Source organism: Hermetia illucens, chromosome 6, assembly GCF_905115235.1.
Source record: "Hermetia illucens chromosome 6, iHerIll2.2.curated.20191125, whole genome shotgun sequence".
In the NCBI taxonomy this organism is placed as follows: Eukaryota; Metazoa; Arthropoda; class Insecta; order Diptera; family Stratiomyidae; genus Hermetia; species Hermetia illucens.
Window position 1 is genome coordinate 86,254,518 of NC_051854.1, and position 19,343 is coordinate 86,273,860.

Genomic DNA, 19,343 nt, shown 5'->3' on the forward strand with positions numbered 1-19,343 from the left:
CCCAATGAAAATTCCTCCATATGCCAGCATTTGCATTTGCATGCATTACAATTCGCGTAACCCAAAAACAAGCTTTAGGTGTGCCTTTAATATTGTAATATCTTAAAATAAGTGAATTGCGGGGTGGGAAGTGGAAAGGAGAATAATGGGGGTGTTGAAGGATGTTGAGTAGGAGAGAAATGAAATATGCCGCGTCGCATACAAGGAAATGAATCTCTCGTCAGCTTGTCACAGGACAAATCAAACGAAATGGGCACTACACTCTTTAGTCAAGGGTCTGCGTTTTATCAAACTCTTATAATTAAGCATTTTGAATGAAGTTGCAGCCTTCCTCCTTCCTGTCACTAACCTTGCTCATTTCAAGGCTACGCGATTCTCTGTGAGAGCAGTGATAAGACAAATGCATATGCGCTGACTTTAAGCCATTTTGGTCTCACTCTCGCATTTCCCGTGGACCAATTTAATTCACTGTGAACTATTCCACAACAATCCAGTGATTTCTGATGTACTGCTTTTAACCTTCTTGACTTCTTTGCTAAAGGCATTAATTCAAGGTAGGGAAGACATGTTATTTCTACCGATTTCTCAAAAGTTTTTGTTTCTGGTCAACTTCCTCCCATCGAATACCATGGCTCACCTCTCGCTTTTCTAGCCGATCCTGCAGAGGCTCTATTAATGGTTGCACATCCCACTCCTTCTCTTCTTCCTCTGAAGTTCCCCTCACTATGCTTTTCGCTTAAATCCTCCCCAACATTCTTTTCCCATTCTCTTGGTGGACACACTCTATAATTTTTTAGCTACATTCAAGGCCTGCGTGGGACTTTCGAAGACAAGCTTCGTTTCAAATCCCACTTCGCCGATACCGTCAATCGCAATTCCAAAATGTGTAGTTTTATCCTATGTCCCTCACCTTACCACAACTTTTCAACTCCGCCGAGACTATCTAAAGACAAAATATTCAGGGTCCATAAAGTAAACCATGCATTAAGCATAAAATCAACTGGCCATGTGTCTCTGCCAGTTGTGTGGAGCTTTGGATTTTGTCCTTTCTGGCTGGCACTAAGGGATAGCTCGTATAACTTGAAAGCATTACTAAGCAAAAGGAAGGGAGTATAATGAAGCCTGCAAACAACTAGAACCATATAAAAAGTTAGTGATATGAAGGTCCATTGACTGCTTGAAAGAATGGAGCAAATTAGTTGACTTCATTGAATCTAAATTTGGACTCTCTTACAGGCCTGTGTGTGTGTGTGTGTGTGGTGGGGAGAAGCTACAGCTTCTGAGCACTCAGGCCGTGGTGGCCTATTGTACTCGCGTCCCCCGTCTAACGGAATATTCCGGATTCGTTAACGTATCGTAGGATTTCCGTTAGTGGATGTGATGCTACTCGTCGTAATTGGAGAACATCGGCACCAAAGATTTGATGCCTGATGCGTCCATAGGCGGGGCATTCACATAGGAAATGCTCCGTGGATTCCGCTTCCTCATTACAGGAGGGACACGTGTCATCTTCGGTAATTCCTATTCTGAACATATGCCCAGCTAGTGAATTATGGCCTGTCAGAATGCCCACAATACATCTGCAAGTCCTCCTGCTTTTCGACAGGATAAACTTTGCGGTACGTATGTTGGGTTCTGGCAGGAAAAGTTTGGTGTGTCGAGCAGCATTAAGGCTCTGCCACCTGTCATTATGGGAAACTTGTTCCCAGTTTTTGAAAACAGATTTAGCCAATGCTACTGATACCCCAATTGCTGGCTCCGGTCCCGGCATAGGGGAGATTGACCCCTCTTTCGCTAAAGCGTCCGAGATTTCATTTCCTTCTATGCCACAGTGACCAGGTACCCAGAGTAGTTCCACCGTATTGAATCTAGACATAGAATTCAAACGGTTTCTGCATTCCTGAACGATTTTCGAGGTGATCAAAGGACTGCTCAATGCCCTCAGTGCAGCTTGACTGTCACTGCAGATTGCGATGCGCCTGCCCTTCAACCGCTCGTCAATCACCCAGTTTGCCACCCTTAGGATCGCATAAACTTCGGCTTGAAAAACCGTTGCATATTGTCCCAAAGGAAAAGTCCACTTCTCGTTTTTATTCGAGAGGTAGACTCCGGCTCCAGAACCCTCTTCTGTTTTTGAGCCATCGGTGTAGAAGACTTCCGTAATACCCGCCACGCATTCCTCTGGGTCTTCCCAGTCCTCTCTACGCTTCAGGGTAACTACATATCTTCTACCAAACAGATGTATGGGGACACGAGAATCGGAAGGCATTGTAAGAACTGGATTCAGTCCTCTCAGTAACTCTTCCAATGCTCTGTGCCCCCCACATCCGTTGTTTTCCCATAGATCTAATCGAATTAGCCTATGAGCTGCTCTCACTGCAGTGCTTTGAATAAATATATCCAGGGGCTGCAAATTGAGTAGTGCATTCAGAGCTGCGCCGGATGTCGTGCTCATGGCACCAGTGATACCCAGACAAACAGTTCTTTGCAGTGCAGCTAGTTTACGGTGAAAACCTTTTTGTCTCACTTTAACCCACCATACTACGGATGCATATACGAACATCGGCCTAATGATGGCAACGTATATCCACATTACCACATGAGGCCTGAGTCCCCATGTCGAGGCAAAGGTCCGTCTGCACAGCCCATAAGCTGTGAGAGCTCGTTTCATCTTTACCTCTACATGTTTGTTCCAAAGAAGTTTTTTATCTAGAGTAACCCCCAGGTATTTCACTTCTTCAGAGAGTTGAAGGGTAGTACCCCTCATCTCAGGGAGACAAAGTCCATCCAGTTTTCTCCTTTTTGTGAATAAAACCATTGTGGTTTTATTTGGATTAACTGACAAACCATGTCTAAGGCACCAGCTGTCTATCAAATCAACGGCACGCTGTATATTCCTACACACCGTTCCAAGATCCCGATCAACAGCAAGTACAGCCACGTCATCAGCATAAGCTTGAGCGTGTATTGGCAAATTTTGCAGTTCGCATAGCAGTGAGTCGATCAGCATACTCCACAGAAGCGGCGAAAGCACACCTCCTTGGGGGCAGCCCTTCGTTGCCTCCGTAGTCAGGTAGCGATCGACCCCTACCTCAGTGCACAGCAATCTTTGCGTTAGCATAGCATGGATCCACTTAATTAAAGCATCATCAACACCATGCGCTCTGGCGGCATCACAAAGTTTTTGAAAAGGCGCACAGTCAAAAGCCACAGTCTTACAGGCCTAAAAGCTCTACTGATCGGGATTTGTTTTAGAAGGGCCAGATCTACCTTTAATTTAGCGCAGGTAGTAGGTTTCGCTATGTGGAGTAGTACGAATAAAATTCACGCTTCACAAACACTAGCGGGACGCATACGACATCCATCGTGAGGTTGCCAAAGGCGAAGCCTGTCCTGGCCAGCCCGTCGGCTTACACATTTCCGAATATGTTATTAGGATCGGGAAGCCAGATGAGGGAGACTTTGAGCGTGTAGGTCAGACTATTATTTGCACTGCCCACCTGCTTGGAGTATGTCATTGCTGAGTTCAGAGCGGATCATGCCCAAGCTATTAACATACCTATACTATAGCCAGCACCTCAGTTCAGAATAGATCCTGGAAGACCATACGACTTGGCTGTACAAATTGCCGGTATTTTATTCTGCTTTCTTGGAAAGCTCACTGCAAATTTCTCTTGAAGCACAGCTTGCATGTGGCGTAGTCCGTTGGGTCTGTCCGGAGTTCCTATGGCACTTCGGCGACTATGGGTGTAGGGACTCCCTAGACTTGGCCTCATTATATTTCCTGCTCAATGCTGACCACCATATAATAGAACCGTTCGTTATGAAGGGATTTATTTGATGAGTTAGTGCCGGGTCCGCATGTTGCAGTCCAGTGTGGTCTCCACAACTTCATCGATAATGGAGAGAAACATCCCTAATACCAGTTGTCAGCATACGCCACCACCGTCACCCCGCTTCTGTCTACTGCCCATAGTATTTTATTCATTACTATCAACTAGATCATTCTTCTAATCAGAGCTCTGGTCTAATGGCCATCTCTCCAATCAGATTGGATTATTATAGTTCTTGGTACATATACTATCCACTGCGTAAGACATTTCTTCAATTCTGTTATGGTCGGAGTTTCCATGATTACTTTGGTACTGATATTGGGGAATGCTCCCTCTATATATTTTTTTTTTTTTTTGTGCGTACACGGAGGTGGAAAATCTTAGAAAGACACGTCCGCCGCCCGAACGGTGGATGTTTTCGCTCAAGCCACACCCTAATGTTGGGAATGAGCCTGTGCGTCCACCGACCTTTCGCAGACTCGTCCCATCTGCGTTGCCAGAGATCAAGTGACTCTGACCTTGCCGCATTTCTACGCTGTGCATGCCCCTCCATATGTCTTGCATTGTACAGGACACTCATTTCTTTGGCCAAAATGTCAACCGGGATCATGCCTGCCACAACCAATACTGTCTCATCTGATGTGGTTCTAAAAGCACTGCAAATCCTCGAAGCCATCCGCCGGTAAACCGAGTTCACCTGCTTCCGTCTCTGAGAGTTTGCAAGCGCCTCTGCCCACACAGGCGACGAGTAGAGCAGGATGGAGCGCACCACTCCGGCTAGCATCAACCTCCGGCAATGTTTCGGCCCGCCAATATTTGGCAACATTTTTGCAAGTGCCGTGGTGGTACCGACTGCCTTTTGGCATGCATACTCTAGGTGCTCCCTAAAACTCAATTTGGTGTCAATTATTACCCCCAGGTATTTGATAGCCGGATTTGATACGACCGTATGTTCACCGACCTCCACTTTTACAGTGTTATTTTTCCTGCGTTTCGTTATCAAGACCGCTTCCGTTTTCGCGTCCGCCAAGGTTAGCCCGGCCTTTTCTAGCCAGGACTTTACCGCTCTCACTGTTTCCGTTGCGTAAACCTCCACATCTTCTGGGTGTTATGCTGCAACAACCACAGCTAGGTCATCAGCAAAGCCGACAATCGTAGTTCCCTCTGGGACGGGAAGAGCAACCACCCCATTATACATGATATTCCACAACAGGGGACCAAGTACCGATCCCTCTGGTACCCCGGCTGTGACAATGTACTCTTTGGGGCCCTCATCCGTCCCGTACCAGAGAGTCTTCTCTGAGAGGTAGTTTTCCACCAAATTCGCTAAGTATCCGGGGACACCTATGTCATCTAACGCCCCTTTAATTCTATTCCAGTTGGCCGAGTTGAATGCGTTTTTGACATCCAACGCCACCACGGCACAGCAGCCGCCAGAAATCAGTGCACCTTTTGCCAGGTTTACCACCATGCCAATAGCGTCCACCGTAGAGTGGGCGCGTCGGAAAACAAACTGGCGTTCCGACGATGGGCAGGAGTCTGTTGTAGATGACTCTCTCCATCATCTTACCCATTGTATCCAACAGGCAGATAGGACGATACGACGCTGGGTTTCCAGGTGGCTTGCTAGGCTTCGGAAGCAACACCAACTTTTGCTTTTTCCACTGGGCAGGGAATATTCCTTCTTTTAGGCACGCCTCGAAGGTGTTGGCGAAAAGGTCGGGCCTAGTCTTCACTGCCAGTTTCAAAGCTTGGTTGGGGATGCCATCCAAACCTGGGGCCTTGTTGTCACCGAACCTACCACATATTTCCCGCAGCTCCTCCACAGTTACAGGCGGTATTATGCCGTCATTTGGCTGGACAAAAATTTGCCTTCCCCTATTTTCGTGGTGAGGGAACAGACTGGTAACAATGTGTTTCAGGAGGCGCGGACAGGTCACCTGGGGTGATTTCTGCAGCCTTTTCATCACCACTCTGTAAGCCTCGCCCCAAGGGTTTATGTCGGCATGGTCGCACAGCTGTTTGAAGCAGTTCTTTTTGCTCCTCCGAATGGCTTCCTTTAGGCGGCCACGCAATTGCTTGTGTGCCTCCTCTCGACCGTCGCCACCGGGTTTTCCCCTGAGTCTCTGGCAGAGCCTCCTTGCCCGAAAACATGCGCTCCCTCTATATCTAGAAAGGAAGCTAAGGTATACTTGTGACGTAGGCGTGCTTTGATTAGGAACAGGTCGACCTCTCCATGATCACCCTTAAGTGGATGACTTTAATGCGGAAATAGTGGGGCTAATTGACTAAAAGTCCCAGGCATACTCATGGCAGTGTCTGCTTGCTTTCGTTATGGAAACTATGGGTGCGTATCTTTAGGAATGCGGTACATGCCTGAGTGAAATACAGCTCCGATCAGTCTCTTCAAGCTATGGAACAATTCGATCCACCGGGGCGTGGGGGGCTTCCATATTCCTTTGCCAAAATCTTACTGAGTTTCGCGAGTAGTGATAGAATATTAAACATGGATTTATCATATGATTTCAGAAACCGAAGTAATGAATAATGTGCAGAAAACAATTGGAAAATCTACCTCTAGCGAAGAGAAAACCTGAAAACCTGATCTAGTGCTAATCAGCGAGCAATACCGTTACAGAGACCCAACTTCATGGATCTCGACTTATCAGGTAAATAAGGACTTATAGGGACTTGGCTATAAACCTACATGCTAAGTTCCGACCAAATGGATCGCATTGTACGGAAATTATTCCCTTGACATCCCATACGGGTTGATGCCATTAGCACGGAAAGCATTGAGAATTTCTCCTCTTCATAATAAGGGAGCTCGAAGAAGCAGTTATCATCCTGAAAAACAAGATGGCGCCAGGTCCTCATGGTATCTCGGCGGAAGTCTAAAAACTGGTGTGGTGTGGTGTGTTGCCAGAATTGTGCGCGGAGCATTCAACGATTGCTTTAAGGGGGGCATTTTTCTTGTCACTTGAAGAAAGTGCTCAAGGTCGTGGGGAGGAAGACGGGGCAGCAACCTTGTCGCCCAAACCAAAACCAAGTGGCCGTGGAGAACCACCTTGTGGTGGCACCGGGAAGCGCTACACTTACTTTGGTTTGCTGGTCGTGATGCAGTAGGCGAATGCTCTATGGCTTAATTAGGGCGATCACACCCGAGTCTGCACGGGGATTCATCTGAAGTGGGTTCGGTCACATAACCTTACCAGGGGTATACTGGTACCATTGGAACCGGGATAGCTCATGATTTCTAATGTTTCAGGAGAAATCCTGGAGCAGGTGAACTTAGCTTGGAAGTTTGCGGTTGGTCCCTTGTGGAAGCTTCATGGGGGCTGTAGTTACGTTTAAGCGGACAAGAGACCTTCGAACCTCAAACGTGGTGTTGCGGTTCAACGCGGGTGCCGTACTCTAAAATTCGGTAGATATTTAGGTAAGTCTTGCATCCACCAGTATGAATAAACTGAGCCTCTTCTGCAATGGAGTGGTAGACGACGCCGAACACAATATTTTTTCTTGTGAAATGTTGGACCGTTTTCGTAAGCAGCTTTATGCAACCATGGTGGAAGTCTCTTCAGAGAACATTGTCAGAAAAGTGCAGAGGATCGCTGACAGGTGGAGTTGTGTTGCGCATTATGTTCAGGCTCTTCTTGTTGCAAAGAACATTGAGCTCGACCGGCGAAGGGGCCGGATGAAAAGGGGTTTCTTGAACTAACATCCGTGTTCAAGGCTCTTAGAGCTCAGGTTAAAGTATTTAAACTTTCAAGAATAGAATGAAGGGCCTGGGGGTTCATCGTGAGCACCTACCGTCAGTCAGATCCCCACCGTATGAACAGAAGGGATTATATAGAGTGCAGGCTGAACATTCATACCAGTGGGCGCGAGGCATATTTGTAACCTCTTCAGCAATTAAGGTGTGCGGTCCTCGAATTGTAAAGCGAAACTCCACGCATTGAGGTTACGAGGAGTTCTGCCCATGATATGCGTGTAACCATAACCACCATGAAACTGGTACAAGGTGGCCAACCTAAGAAAACTGGGTCGGGAGTACATCCTCTGGGAATTTCCTAGGAGCATATGCTCTCAGGGGGTCATCACGATTTCTATAGTGCCAGATACCACTCCATGAAGTTTCGTGGCAAGAACCACTCGAGATTAATCCCTTGCAAACTCAGGTCTGATCGCCTAACTCGAGTACCTACGAATGGCACTTTGAATAGTATTTCAAATAGTTTTAATTTCGATAAATCAAACTTGAACCTTTTCTACTCGATTTATCAATCTAAGTGAGTAGGCCAAGATTTACCTGTCAGTCAATATGTGGGTACATCAGTGAATTACTTTCGATAGTTTATAATGTTTTCCGAATATTTATTTTGTAGTCTATTAAGTATGTTGCCAGAAAAGCATTGCATAATACACTGAAAATAATGGTAATCACATTTTATCTTGCAGTAGTAGCACATATTGCGTTATCCGTAAAGGCTGGGTACTATCAAGAGCTTCAAACGGTAACTTTTGTATCTACCCTATTGACAATTTGGTTAACATAAGATTTGATGTAGGGTCATTTACGACATCCCAGCCGCTTTCAGAAGCGCATGGTTCCCAGGCAATTTAATGATCATTCCGCATATGAGTCATCATCCTCTGAGATAGGAGGAGGTTGTCAGAATAGAATGTCTTCTGGTTCAATAAAACAAAAGGCATCGAGTATTGCTCAGAAGGCGGCTCAAGAAGCTAAAGCCGCTTCAGATGCACAGGCAGTTGCTGGCCAGCAAGCCGCTCACCAAGTCAAAGCGCAGCTTGCTGAAAAGGCCTTGCAAGCAGCCAAAGCCGCGGAAGCAGCACTAGCTGGGAAGCAAGCAATCGTGGAACAGTTGGAGCAGGAAGTCCGGGAGGCGGAAGCAGTAGTACAGGAGCAAAGTGCATCCTTACAGCAGGCTCAAGCCAATGTTAATGCAGCGATGCAGGCTGCGCAACAGGCAACTACCCAACTCAAAACACTCACGGGTGCAGTACAAATTGCGCAAGCAAATGTTGGTAATGCGGAGCAAGCAGCGCAAGGGGCGCAACAGGAACTTGCAGAGAAAACTCAACTGATGGAGGCTGCGAAAAATCGAGTAGAACAGCTTTTGAGACAACTGAGTGCTGCTCGATCTGACTACGCGAATACGAAGCAGGCGGCTTATAAGGCTTCGGCTGCTGCACATGAGGCTAAGGTGAATGCTGCAAGGAATAAGAGAATGTTGATGAGACGAAGACGATTTAAAAATAATCGCGGATAAAATTATTTTATAGAAAAATTTGTTGGAAATAAAGGATGTTGTTTTACATTATAAATACAAGACAGGGAAGGAGGGGAAGTCGTCGCTTGACGATCATAGAAAGTTCTCGAGGCCAACAACGTTGGTCTTGAATATTGATAATGTAGTGCTCTAGGTTTGTGTGGCGATATTTTAAGCATTCGAAGCAGACATTGCCCAACTTTCCCCGGTTTCAATATTTATGATGATTTAGATCTACGAGAAGCCGTTTTCGTTTTTCGTCCAGATGAAATATCATGGACCTTGCCCAAATGGTGGTGAATTTGTAGGAAGAACAGTGTCGGATTGAAGGTCACCACTACGGTACTCAATTTAACTGGTTATTGCAGTTTTCCTGTTGCATTAATGGGAAGGACATAGAAATTGTCCAATAATTTGTAAATCCAGATAGCGTTGTTTCCGCTGAACTTCTCGGGCTGACTGGACTTTGCGTCGTTTGACGTATTTTCACCGCTTCACAGCAACATCGAGCTGAGGCTATTCTACGCCAATGTTCATTCTGTGCTACTGTCACTCACGAGCTTCAATCTTTCATCAACTTATGTCTGGATCATGTCGATGGGGTATTTTGAATCGAATTTTTAAATACAATTATGATATATGTCCATTCTGTCAGAAATCAGATTTCTTTGCCTTGGCAGGATGAGCATCGAGATGTATAAAGCTTCATCCTGCTGACTTGTTGGTAGAATTTCCGCACTTGGTCCGGTTGCTCCTTGTACTTTTCGAGTTCACAGACATGTTGGTTCTTCCAGGCTTCCTTCTTCCGTCTGTGAAGTAGTCGCTTCTCCGTTCGACGGTTGTTCTTGGTAGGTCTTTGTGCGTGTCCGCGTTCTTTGAGAATACAACAATACTCGGTATGTATCAACTTTTCTTGCGGCTGGGCACCAGTGGTAGTGCAGATGATCTGTTGATGCTTCACCTCCAGAATATCTGTTAGCTGCGGTTATTGCGGCATCCATTTCCTCCTTATAGGTGCTACGGAGGCCTGTGTTGTGGATGGCTTCAGTATTCACTCTCACCTAATTGTCAGAGGGGATTCTAGGTGGTGTTGTAGTTCAAGCTCGCAATACCATGCCAACGAGATAGTGATCCGAGTTTATATTGGCTCCCTATATGTTCTGATCTTTGTCAAGACTGAGAGGTGGTGGCGTTCAATCAGCATGTGGTCAATTTGGTTGGAAGTAGTCCTGTCTGGAGAGGCCCAGGTATGTTTGTGGACGGCTTTGCGCGCAAACTATTATAGATACTTTTAACGACCATTCCGTGTGATACTGCTAATTGAATAATTCGCAGTCCGTTATCATTTGTATTTTGATGTAAGCTATGAGAGCCAACGTATCGCCTGAATACGGGCTCCATCTTTACTTGGCTGTTAAAATCCCCAAGTATGATTTTGATATAGAAGGTATCCTTCTTCGACTCTGCAGTCTCCTCTGTAGGGGCGTGAACGTTAATGAGGCTTATGTTTCTAAATTTGCCTCGCAAGGCCAAAGTACCTAGCCGTTCGATTATGTTTTGAGAGCCGATAACAGCAGACTTCATTTTTTGCTGACTAAGAGACCTACTCCTTTTCGTTAAGAAAGAGCTCCCAGCGGTTACCACGTGGAGGTAGAGATAGGGTTTGGTAGTAGAGCGGGTGGTGTTGGTTCACCAGGCGTTTCCCAGGTTGGTTCAACGTGGATACCAATGCACGTTTCGCCCTGGAACCTATACTACCCTTTGACCACCATCATCATTATCATATAGCAAACATAACTTAACGTTGAGTTTTGGTTTGCCATGATGCGCCCGCCGATTAGTGTTAGTTGCAGCTGGCATAATTGTGAAATTTACTTTTCAGCTTCGTACATCGCCTTGCTGTGCTTCCGTTTACTATTTCTGTGGTGTATAGAGTATCAACACAGTCTCTTAGTTGATATTTTTGTTTTTCCCCCGCATCTTCACTTTCAGCATGACTGTGCCTCAGTTTCAATATCATCAAACTTAATGCTGTGCAAGTGATAAGCTAACATCAGCGAGTCAGGTACAAAGATGTGTTCAAACATTCATGATCCGGAGTTAATAAGGCTGCCCAATCGGTACAATGCGTAAATAATTACTGTCAAAAAACGGATCCATTATTGAATACACAGTTATTTTACTTTCAAAAATAAGGATATTTTTCCACCCGTTTTTGTTTGGTCGTTTACGCGGGTGATGAAAGATCGATCCTTCAAGTTAAATAGAATCAAACCACCATCTGCCTTACAAACAGGTGTATGCAAGGAACTCGCCTGTTCTTTGCTGTAATTTGGTCTATGGCAGAATTTGGATGATGCGTTTGAAATTTGGTTATAGTAGCCTGGATCTGCCTCTGGACGTTTTCTACATCGGCCTTCCCACGCTAATATTCCGAATGCATAAACCGGTGAAGGAACAGCGAATATATTCAGTATTGAATTGAGTCAGCCTACCAATGTCCTGCCTTAATAAGTTGCGCCGACGTTTCAGACCAATTTCCCATGGTTAATTTCTTCCATCACTGAAACCAATTACGCGAAGGAGAATCATCTGATCGTGCAATTTGATTGCAGTTACAGGAGCGATATATCAGCACATAATCGAGGCACAAGGTGATCATTGATTTCAAATAGAATTCTTGAAGTTGGTGGAGACGTAGCCTGGGAATACCTGGTCTAGACAAAGGATCCATTTTCGAGAATTCTGTAAGTAATAAAACTGTATTGGTCTGCGTCCCGCTGGCAGCCTTTTGCGTGTTTTGCGGGGAAAGGCTTGGCGAATCTCTGGTACAAGAAGGGGCCCTTAAATCTCGTACCTCTCCTCGACATTGTTATTCTGTAGTAGATAAAGTGGTTGATATCCTCTTTCCACTTTATCTGCTTCCTATGCTAATCTGCTGGAGTGATTGTCACAGATGGTGGCAAAACAACTGTAGCAGGCAGACCCATGCTCCTACTCATCGTGGCACCTAGACGTTGAACAGCTCCAAGATTAACGATTTCGGCACCATGCTATCCATTATGGGAGCCCGATCCTGTCAGTTTGTTAGACGACTGCCGCTGGTTATTCGTACTGGACATTAAAGTTCTTCTTCTCCCCATTTGTTGTAATGAATTTAATACCTAACTGTCAGGTGTGGTGAAAGCTCCTTCAATGAGAAATTTGCAAGACTACATAGTTCCTGCACTTTGCTCTTCTCCCAATCCCCAAAAGACTTTTCAGGCTGAAACAATGCATCTCCACTCTTCACAACTGGGCTTGGGACCGGCTACGACGAAATTTTTGATTTATTTTATTTCGAATTATTTTTATTAATTTCTTTATTTTGTATTTCCTTTTACTTTTTTTTCCTTTTTCATTACTTTAAGTTTATTTTCTTATTTTCTTTTTTCCTCTGGAGGCAATTTTCCTTTTTGCTTCTTTATTTTATTTTTTGATCCCTTCACTCGGATCTGCACGCACGGTCGAACCAATATTTTTTTTAAGGTTTTGTGTAAAACACTGTCTGCTACGCGCACATTTTTTCAAAATGGCTAAACCGCTCCGAACGAAATTTGGTGGACAGATGGAAAGTATTAAATCCCATGCATACAATGAGTGACATAAATTTAGGTGGCATTTAAAGGAGGGCTCCCCATACATGCGAAGGGAGATTTAAATTTTTTTTCATCGGATATAGTCCTGTATCAAAAGAAAGGCCTCGATAAGTACTTTGCGAAACTGATATTAGTTTTGGCATGAATTGCAAAGTGAACGAGTAAGGAGTCAAAATGTAGGCACTTAAAGTGAGACAGGACTCATTTTCGCAAACTACCTAACCCATAAATCCGAAAAAAATCAAGAAAGTGCGCTTAGATGAAGTCTAGGCCCCAAAATATACCCCATTCCGATATCTGCTTAAATAAACTTACTAATAGTATATTACCAACTATTAGAAATTTACTAAAAACCCTCCTTAAATACATCCTATGACTGCCAAATTTCGCACCAGCATAGATATGTCAAATCTCATGGGAATCTGGTCTTTAACGCGAAAGTTATAGCGGTTAGCCAATTTCGAGAGAATTTATGCTTCTAAAGCCAGGCAAATAAGATTCTGACGTCATAATTAACGAGAATAATTGGCATTCCCGTGAAATATTAGAGTCGCATTTACGGGCAATCTATTTCTCCTCAGCCCTTTTTAAGGTTTTGTGCAAAACATTTCTATGAAATTTAAGTCTGGAAAGATGTCTCATTCCGATATCTGCTCAAATAAATTTACTAACAGCATATAACCAACTTTTAGAAATTGACCTCCTTAAGTTGATCCTAGGAGTTCTACATTCTGCACCGACAAAGAGGACGGTATGAGGTTGGCTATATCAATACAGGGCTTTCCATCAAATGATTTGAACTCGTCGCCTCCCACATCTTTTTCTTTTTCTTCAGCTTTTGTCCCGTTCACAAACGGGGTCGGCTCGTCGTGATCGGTTTCGCCATTTAGCTCTATCGAGTGCCTGATCTGATCTCAAGGTTTTTAAATCCCCATCCAGCGTATCAAGCCACCGTTGCCTCGGCCAGTCTTTTGGTCGCTTACCATTGGCTTCAATGTTCAGACCAGTTTTGGCAAGTGAATTCTCGTTAGTGCGAATTACGTGACCATACCATCGCAAACGCCGTACTCGCAGTTTTTCCATGATCGGTGCTACTCCATATCGATCACGGATATCCTCATTTCGGATGTGATCAAAACATGTCACGCCACTAGTTCAACGCAACATCTTCGTCTCCATTACCGCTCACTTCTGGGCAGGTGGCTGCCATTGACAGAACTGAGCGATGTAAATATTTCGATTCAATGCTATCAGCCAATAGAGAACTGCGTTATGCTCGTCACAAGGGGAAACACAAAACCTTTTATACCAGAAGCGTCAAGCTTCCGGCTTCTCGACTTGTTTGCGTTTCATTTTCAGCTTCAGCTCGCGTGTTTACTTCGAAATTTCGATGGTTGTTTGTTTTTCATGTTCTGGTTCGAACCCAAGTATCGGTTTATGGACACGTAGAGTTTGTGGTAAATGGCACGCCAGAGTGTACTATTATTTCACTTTTCACATCCGATCGTGAGAAACTGCACTCTGATTTGATTCCGCTTGATAATTTTGAAACTTCTTTATGAATGACAACGGCGACTTTCGATGTCTGATTTCAAGATGTATATCCTCTGTTCACTCCTTTGAGGAGTATAGGGCATCCACACAGTTTCAGGTTTCAATGAGACTGCGCTTTAGTTTCTTTATGATCATGCTCAATGCTCAATGACAAGTTTGCTGTAGCGGATAGTACGAATAGGAACACAAACATCCATGACGACCAGCATTTGAACCTGGGGTAACGAGATCAAGATACTGACGTCAACCAGGATGGTCTGGCTGAAAGCAAACTTGCCTTAAAGATGAACATTTAGAAACTAATCCAACCGCTATTGGACTTTCAACGTTTTAAGGTCATCCCGTGTGAAAGCCGTTTTTTTTCGTCTTTCTTTGAAAAATTATTTTGGAGGACTGGATAAAGATAGAAACGTGTTTTTTTCACCATATGTTTATTGATGTCATTAGTATATGTGATAAATTTTTCAGCTTGATATCATAACTAATTTTTGGAATAGGTGTCAATTTATGCACCCATATCCAAGAAAAGGTGTTTTTCTGCTGCCACGCTGGAGGGCGCTGTGTTCATCTGAAGAAAAAAAACTAAACGGAATTTTAATGTGGACAATATTCCACGGTCCGCAAACTAGGATAATTAGAAAATATTAAAAAGTCAATTTTTGGTGGGCTTTTAAAATTAATTTTTTTGATTTTGGTGTTTTTTTACGGCTTTTTTTATGAATAAAAAAAAAAGACCTGACCGATTACAATTATCCTAGTTTGCGGACCGTAGAAATATGTATAAAGAAGTCGTGAAAATTTCAAAGATTTTGAGCATGGTGGCAGCCGATTTTCAAGATGCAGTTTCGAGAAAAACGCATTTGAAAATCTAAATGGGATTATCAACAGTAAAATTTTAACTCACCATTAATCTGCTATACCTGGTCTATAGAGAGCACCCTCCGTTTCTTCAAAAAAGTCTTGTAAGGCCTCTCTGCTCTCTGGTTTCAATTCTGGCTCTTTTAGCGAGGTCAGTAGATCATCGTTTGGACCGCCAAATTCGCGCTTCATTACGGCGGTCGACATAAACCTGACATATGTGACCTACTTGACATCTCATTGTCACTAGGATTTTTAGAATGCCATTGAATCCTTCATTGAAAATAATTACAGCCAGAAAAGTGGCTATTTCTACGACCTTGGCCCCAGAAAGAAGGTGTTTAGGAACGAAAGTCCAGATCAATGCATTTAACGACTCATTGTTATTCTGGGTCTTTGCCCTTAACCTTTTTTAAGGTTTTGTGTAAAACAAAATCTTATTAAAATCGATTCAATGTCTTTCTGTCTGTTTGTCTGTCTGTCTGTCTGTCTGTCTGTCACACGCACTTTTCTCCAAAACGGCTAAACCGATCCGAACGAAATTTGGTGGACAGATGGGAACTATGAAATCTCACGCATACAACGAGTGGCATAAATTTAGGTGGAGTTTAAAGGGGGCTCCCCATACATGCAAAGGGGGGATTCAAAAATTCTTTTCACCGGATGTAGTTGTGTAGGGTATCAAATGAAAGGCCCCGATTTGTACTTTTCGAAACTGACATTAGTTTTGGCATAAATTTCAAAGTGCGTGAGTAAGGAGTCAAAATGTACGCACTTGAAGTGAGACAGGACTCATTTTCGGAAACTACCCAACCTAAAAATCCGAAAAAAATGAGCCTAGATGAAATCTAGACCTCAAAACATGTCCCATTTCGATATCTGCTCAAATAAACTTACTAATGGTATATTACTACTTTTTAGAAATTTACTGAAAAATCCCCCTTAGATTCATTCTAGGACTTCCGTCATCCCTGTACCAGCATAGGGGACAATATTTCCTATATATGTGCTAAATCTCATGGAAATCGGGCAATTAACGCCAAAGTTATAGCAGTTCAAACTTAGCAGTTTCGCGAGAGTTTACTGCTTCCAAAGCCATGCAAATCAGATGCTGACGTCATAATTACCCGGAATAATTGACATTCGCGTGGAATATTAAAGTCGCATTTATGAAGAATCTATTTATCTGCAGCCCTTTTTAAGGTTTTGTGTAAAACACTTCTGTGAAATTTAATCTTCGAGAGATGTCCCATTCCGGTATCTGCTCAAGTAAATTTACTAATAGTATATTATCAACTTTTAGAAATTGACTAAAAAACTCCCCTTAAGTTCATCCTAAGCGTACTAAATTTTGTACCGACATAGAGGACAGGTTCGTGGATACACATGCCAAGTTTAATATTAAAATTCCATTCAAGAAGAATCTAATTCTCCCTAGCCCTTTTTTATATTTGATATTGGTTAAATTGTTGGCATTTGCTAATAATATTAAACTCAGGGTGTGAGGCGTATGAGGTTGACCATTATCAACACAGGGCTTTCCATCAAATGATTTATTTAAATCGCTTTCTAGAAAATAGAGGGCAATGGAATTTTTAGCTATATTACACGGAGCCGTCGTGCACTCATCGCTCCTCACATCTTTTTCTTTTTGTTCAGCCATCAGTTCACAAGCGGGGTCGGCCTGTGGTGATCGGTTTCGTCATTTTATTTTATCAAATGCCTGTAATCTTGAGACCTTTAAATCCCCATCCAGCATATCAAGCGACCATTGTTTTGGCCGGTTTTTTGGTTGCTTACCATTGCTTTCGATGTTCTGACCAATACTGGTTGTTGAATTCTCGTTAGTGTGAATTACGAGACCACACCATCGAAAACGCCTCTCTTGCAGTTTTTCCACGATCGGTGCAAACCCGTTCGATCGCGGATATTCTCATTTCAGACGTAATCAAAACGTGTCACGCCACCAGTGCAATCCAACATCTTCGTCCCCATTACCGCAAGACGCCGTTCATTGACCTTTATAGTCGGCCAATACTCAGAACTATAGAGAGCGGCAGACGGACGACATTGCAGTAAATTTTACATTTGGGACGTGCGCTGATACGTCGATCACAAAGAACAAAAGTTGGGGAATGCCACTTCATCCAGGTTGCGTTAATGTGTGAAATAATTTAATTACGCAGTTCTCCATTGGCAGATAGCATTGACTCGAGATATTTAAATTGCTGAGTTCTGGCAATGTCGGTAACCTGCCCTTCGAGATATTTAAATCGCTCAGTTCTGGCAATGGCAGTAACCTGCCCAGAACTGAACGATTTCAATATCTCGGGTCAATGCTATAAGCCAATGGAGAACTACGTTATGCTCCTCACATAGGGAAACACAAAACCTTTTATACCTGAAGCGTCAAACTTCCGGTTTCCCGACTTGTTCAAGAGATCATCTCGTGACAAATCTTCGTAGATTGGGTTGATGACTGTTTGAACTTCTTCAGTCAAAGGTGCCTTCTCGTGGTGGAAACTATCCAGTTCTCCTTTAGCTTCCGCTTTGCGCCATTTGCACCAACTATCCTCGCCTGCTGGACAATTTTGATGCTGAGGATTTTCGTCTGTAGAACATTTATGGAAGAAAGTTGCCCAAATTTCTTGCTTCATTCTATCGAATTTGCGTGTCGACGAATAGCTAGCCTAAAAAATGTAGTGAAGTGCCTTTGCGATTCTTCTTTGCATTTCTAAGCCGCGTTCCCATTCTTTTCTCGACATGTCCTATGCATTCCTTTTTTACTACTACGTATATTTTATTATTTGCAGAAATACCCGAGAAAACTCCTGTAAAATCCAATATACAAAATACAAAACTTGCTGCAATTGGAACATCCATGTTCATGCTTGTTAAAAGTTTCTTTGCTGATGGTGATGCGAAGTCCTTTTTCTTCCCTGATAAGTATCGATTCCCATGAAATACTCGTTTTTTAGTAGGATATTCCTTCGTACCATCCATTTAAAAAAATCACTGAACACACAATCAGTACAATACTTACAACAAAATACAACTGAGTATAGCTTGAAAGCTTTTGATTGCTCATTCTAGACTGGATTATCCTTTTTATTCCAAACAACAAATAAGTTTAGACAATTGGTTTTCCATCTTTTTATATTTATACCTATGTTCGAATTTATAAGGCTCAGGTAAAAAACTAACAGGTAAAAAAAGATTCGATGCTCTTTCTCATCGAGTACTCTAGCCGCGGCTGCAAACTCCTTACCTGTTTAACACTGTAATTTCTGAACGACTCGGAATATTTGCCCAAATATTCTCCACTATATATAGATACAATTCATGCAAAAAAAAATCGATTTCTCCAACCCGACACACGGGATGACCCCCTTAATATACAGAAAAAACACTATTAAAAGTTAAATCTATTCATGCTATCATAAACTATGAATTGACTCAAGAGGGTCATCCCGTTTGTCGAATTCTAGAAATCGTTTTGTTTTGCCATCAATTGTATCTAGATAAAGTGTCGAATATACGAGCAAAGTGATTTTTTAATATTCGGAGTCTTTCGGAAATTACAGTGTTAAAATGCTAAAATGGCACACGCCGGGTTTATGTCGATCGACATAAGTTTGCGGAGTGTGGTTAAGTCCGCACGTTAAAATGCCGTTTACATTTTTTCTTTAAGATGATCGCATCGCCATCTACCGTGGCAGCAGAAAAACACCTTTTTTGAAGATGGGTGTATAAGTTGCTACGCATGCTCAAGATATTAATAAATGTATGATGAAAAATTTGCATTTGTACCTTTATCCAGTTTTTCACAACAAATTTCTAAAAAAAACAAGTCGGGAAACCGGAAGCTTGACGCTTCAGGTATAAAAGGTTTTGTGTTTCCCTATGTGAGGAGCATAACGTAGTTCTCCATTGGCTTATAGCATTGACCCGAGATATCGTTCAGTTCTGGGCAGGTTACGACCATTGCCAGAACTCAGCGATTTAAATATCTGGAGGGGCAGATTACTGCCATTGAAAGAACTGAGCGATTTAAATATCTCGAGTCAATGCTACCAGCCAATGGAGAACTGCGTAATGAAATGTTTCAAGCATTAACGCCACCTGGATGAAGTGACATTCCGCAACTGGTGTTCTTTGTGATCGACGTA

General features: G+C 43.2%; 2 protein-coding genes across 3 annotated transcripts in view; both read left to right on the top strand.

The window, feature by feature from the left end:
* Nucleotides 1-19,343, top strand: part of LOC119660153 — a 165,924-nt gene that overhangs the window by 100,406 nt on the left and 46,175 nt on the right. The window lies entirely within an intron of this gene.
* Nucleotides 8,112-9,170, top strand: LOC119660154 (translation initiation factor IF-2-like). Its single transcript, XM_038068558.1, has 3 exons — nucleotides 8,112-8,226; nucleotides 8,292-8,347; nucleotides 8,402-9,170. The coding sequence occupies exons 1-3, from the start codon at nucleotides 8,193-8,195 to the stop codon at nucleotides 9,122-9,124; spliced, it is 813 nt and encodes a 270-aa protein (XP_037924486.1). The 5' UTR covers nucleotides 8,112-8,192; the 3' UTR covers nucleotides 9,125-9,170.